The 4,738-nt window shown below is 45.0% G+C and overlaps 1 protein-coding gene across 2 annotated transcripts in view; it reads left to right on the top strand.

Moving 5' to 3' along the window:
• The window catches only part of LOC119328854, a 3,475-nt gene extending 1,834 nt beyond the window's left edge, over window positions 1-1,641 (top strand). For both annotated transcript variants that reach the window (XM_037601848.1, XM_037601847.1), the window contains exons 6-9: window positions 448-539; window positions 695-806; window positions 928-1,053; window positions 1,153-1,641. In XM_037601848.1, the coding sequence (XP_037457745.1) occupies window positions 448-539; window positions 695-806; window positions 928-1,053; window positions 1,153-1,254 (432 nt within the window). In that variant the 3' untranslated portion in view covers window positions 1,255-1,641. The remainder of the gene's footprint in view (window positions 1-447; window positions 540-694; window positions 807-927; window positions 1,054-1,152) is intronic.
• Window positions 1,642-4,738: the final 3,097 nt, after the last annotated feature.

The following is a 4,738-nucleotide window of genomic DNA, read 5'->3' on the forward strand; positions in this document are numbered from 1 at the left end:
GGTAAATGCTTTGTGATTTGTAAATGCCACGTGTCATCCATCAAGATGGGTCTCATAAGCTAGCCCGTGAGACCTGGTCTCATATAATTCTTTTCCCCAAGTGAGCTAGCTAGGGTCACTTCCTTTTTCTCTTTCCTATGGATAGCTGGCATGTCAATCATTAAGAATTTGGCTCCTCCCATTGTGTGAAAACCATCTGTGGACTAAGTTTTCAAATTATAAATTCTCTGAGTAAGTAATTTTTGTTGAGCTTGGTTTTTGGTCTTCCCTTTTTTTTGGCTGCACTTTTCTCATGGCATGGGCTGAAAGAGAATAGATGTTCTGTCATGGCTGTTAACATAATACATGATCGATATGCATGACCATTAAGAGTAAATGCAGATTTATTCTTCCATTTGTGATTTTAAAAGATTTCATGAACTGACGGTGAATACATGTATCCGCTAGGAATGGGCACATAAGCAATATGTTGCAAAACACCAACAATGGGCGTCTCAACAGTGGGGAAATTTTTACTACTACAGGATGCAGAATATCAGGTCTGTGATTTGATTTGATGAGTTATACTCTTCCATCATTTCAGGTTGATGAATCCATTTACCGTTTACACAGATGCACATCCCTTCTCCCTTCCATTACTCATAGATGCTTGTGTAACTTATGATTTGTGACAAACTATTTGCGGTAACCACAGCGACATATATTTTATTGGAGGCTTTGGCACTGTTGCATGGGTAGATGTGAAACAGTATGAAACTATTCAACCTGACAAGATAGCAGTTGACGGCGGCGAACAAAGCTTAAAGGTAAACTATGAATGCCATTATCAGCAGATTAGCTGGATCATCATATTAGTCATGTGCCCGTACATGTAATATGTGAGTACAGTAAAACGTCGACCACTTTTGATGGATGCTCTGCATGTAGGAGTTGAATGCTATTTTCTCTAAACCACTTAGAGAGTTCATGTCTGCTGAAGGGGAGGTTGACGATGCTGCTCTTATATCCGTAGACAGCAAAGGGATAGACATTCGGGTTCGCCAGGGTGCACAGGTAAACTTTATTCAGATTGCCGTCACTAGTAGAGACGCTATTCTCTGAGGAAGAAAATCTTCTCTCCACTGCCTTCAGTTTGCAATTTATTCTGTGCAGTTCAACATCCAGAGACTTGCATTTGATGTACCATACAAGGTGGAGACTCTAGAGGAGGCCAAGAGAGCACTCCATAAGATAATCAAGACAAGCAGCAAATAAGCCGAAGCGCACACGACCTGCACTTGGTTTCACCAGCCCTACAAGCCCACGCCGTGAGTCGACAAAAATAACCAAGGATATGTAATCTAGCGTACACAGATGCAAAATAAGATGATTTCTCTTTAATAATGAGAAACTCCCTGGCAAGTCCCCATATAGTGTGTACCCATATGCTTGTATCGCTTGAACTGTAGTGAAGCTATGTTGTGCAGCCTGTGCTTGTGGAAGCCGGACGCTTTTGTCGGACAAGCTAGTTGTTGGTTTCTGTGTCCCGGCATAGTTTATTTTGACTATGATATGAAGCATCAGCATCTGGACTCAACTGGTACAAGTTTGAATGTGCCTGTGATGATTTTGACGCTAAATTGTGAAGTATTTTTCTTGCCATGTCGTTCAGTTGCGTACTCCTGGAACTGGATTTATGGTGCAAAATGCAGGTACTTTTGTGGACGTGCAGTGTTTTTATTTTGGAAACTCGGCCCCTGAGGCCTTGTACAATGCAAGGTGCTTAGAGGAGGTGTTTCGAAAAATAAATCAGGTTTTTCTTAAGCACCGATGCTTATTTATATATGATAGACGCTTAATTAGGCATCTCTCGCACCGGTGCTTTAGAAAAACCGCCTTATTTTTCTAAGCACCTCGCTAAGAGCCTAGCATTGCATAAGGCCCGAGGATCTCGATTCTTAAAAAAGAAGAATAGAGTTGCCCGGTTAATTAGCAGAAAACCAAGCGAAAACTGTTACAACACGCCTGCAAAGAGGGCATTCCAACCGACATGGCACCCATAGGACCCAAACTTACCGTTGAGATTGTCTACAATGTCATTGTCATCACCTCTTCTCCAGCAAGCGACTCCGACTTTGATGCTGCCGACCCTTTCGAATGAATGAGCCATGGAACCACCTTTACTCCAGCAAGCGACTTCGACTTCGACGCCACCGACCCTTCCAAACGAACTGCCGACCCTTTCGAATGAATGAGCCATGGAACCACCTTTACTCCAGCAAGCGACTTCGACTTCGACGCCACCGACCCTTCCGAACGAACGAGGCACGGAACCTTGCCGACCAAAGCCAAACAATCGCTTGGCTACGTCGAGGACCAGACATCTCCGACTTTGATAACAAGCCTCACAGGAGAAAAGGAGCATGCCTGGCACCTACAAAGTCCAGACTGCCAATCGCCTAGCATTGTTGTCGCCACGTAGCCCTACAACGTCGCAGTTCTGACTTCATGCTCATGAACCAGTCGACTGTAACGACGAAGGCACGCCACGACCCTGCACATCTCGCCACCATCATCGCCGCCACACAAGTCGCAACTCCAACCACCGACACCGCTGATCGGACACCTGTCGCCCGCGATGTCGTGCACGTCCATCCTACAAGCAGCGCCAATAGGACCATGATCTTCAAGACTATGCCCCAGAGAGGGATCATGATGATGGAGACGCTGCCGCCGCCCGATCCAACGGATCTAGACTTTTGCCTGAAGATCTTGCCCATGAGTTTGAGTTGAGGAAGCTTTGAGCTCCCAGAAAATGCCTCCAAGAAGTACATTGACGCCCACGGGCGCCGCCGCCGCCGGCCATCACTTGCCAGGCCTTCGCCCTGAGCCCCTGAGAAGCGTGGCCACCAACCTCACACAGGTGCCGCCACTGGCCCGCACACCCCGAGCACAACAAGCACATCAACCACATTGGGCGACCTCCATCCTCACCGCCTGCAAAGGTGAGCCAACCAACCGACTAGATCAGTCGCCCACCCTACTGCACTTCCACGGAGCCGCTGCACATCATCACCACACGGCTCGCCGAATAACACAGCCTGGCTGAGCCGACCGTCCCACGAACGCGCGCGAACCCGATTTGGACCGCACCGGCCAGGTTTGGTGAGTCGCGATCTCTAATTCGAGCCCCCACCCAAGAGAGCCCGCACGGGAAGGGGAAGGGGGTTGCCACCCCGCCTTGACCTGCCGCTGGAGAAGAACCATCGACGACGACGCCAGCCGCCACGCAGCGCAGCAAAGGGGCCAAGCCTCCCCCACCACATGCTTACATGCTACTTCTTGAGCTTGCGTTAATTTTTCCTTGAAGAGGAAAGGATGATGGAGCAAAGCAGAAATAAGTATTTCTCTCAGTTAAGAACCAACGTATCAATCCAGTAGGAGGTACAAGCAAGTCCCCAATATATGCACCTGCACAAACTAACAAATACTTGCACACAACGCGAAAAATGGGTTGTCAATCCCTTCACGGTCACTTGCAAGAGTGAGATCTAATAGAGATAGATATAAAAAATCAGTAAAAGGAAAAATAAGTAAATATAAATAAATTGCAGCAAGGTATTTTATAGATCTGAAAATATGTGATGAAAATAGACCCCGGGGCATAGATTTCACTAGAGGCTTCTCTCTTGAAAGAAGACATACGATGTGTGAACAAATTACTGTAATTGATAGAAAAGCATAAAATTATGACGATATCTAAGGCAATGATCATGAATATAGGCATCACGTCCATAACAAGTAGACCGAAACGATTCTGCATCTACTACTATTACTCCACACATCGATCGCTATCTAGCATGCATCTAGTGTATTAAATTAACAAGAACAGAGTAACGCCTTAAGCAAGATGGCATGATGTATATGGATAGATCCAATCAATATGATAAAACCCCCATCTTTTTATCCTTAATGGCAAAACCAACTTCTTGAGCTTGCGTTGGTTTTTCCCTTGAAGAGGAAAGGGTGATGCAGCAAAGTAGAGATAAGTATTTCCCTCAGTTTGAGAACCAATGTATCAATCCAGTAGGAGACAACACACAAGTCACCGAATACCTGCACAAACAATCAAACAACTTGCACCCAACGCGATAAAGGGGTTGTCAATCCCTTCACGGTTACTTGCAAACGTGAGATCTGATAGAGATAGATAAACGGTAAAGTAAATATTTTGGGCAATTTTGGTTTATAGATCGGAAAGTAAAAGATTGCAAAAGAGTAAATCGGAAACTAATACTGTAGATCGGAAACTTATATGATGGAAAATAGACCCCGGGGCTATAGGTTTCACTAGAGGCTTCTCTCAAGATAGTAAATAATACGGTGGGTGAACAAATTACTGCCGAGCAATTGATAGAAAAGTGCAAAGTTATGACGATATCTAAGGCAATGATCATGAATATAGGCATCACGTCTGTGACAAGTAGACCTAAACAATTCTGCATCTACTACTATTACTCCACACATCGACCGATATCCAACATGCATCTAGTGTATTAAATTAACAAGAACGGAGTAACGCCTTAAGCAAGATGACATGATGTAGATGGATAGATCCAATCAATATGGTAAAAAAACCATCTTTTTATACTTAATGGCAAAAATGCAAATATGTGCCTCGCTACCCCTACTATCACTGGGTGAGGACACCATAAGATTGAACCCATCACAAAGCACCTCTTCCATTACAAGAAAAACC

Source organism: Triticum dicoccoides, chromosome 7A (assembly GCF_002162155.2).
Source record: "Triticum dicoccoides isolate Atlit2015 ecotype Zavitan chromosome 7A, WEW_v2.0, whole genome shotgun sequence".
Lineage (NCBI taxonomy): Eukaryota > Viridiplantae > Streptophyta > Magnoliopsida > Poales > Poaceae > Triticum > Triticum dicoccoides.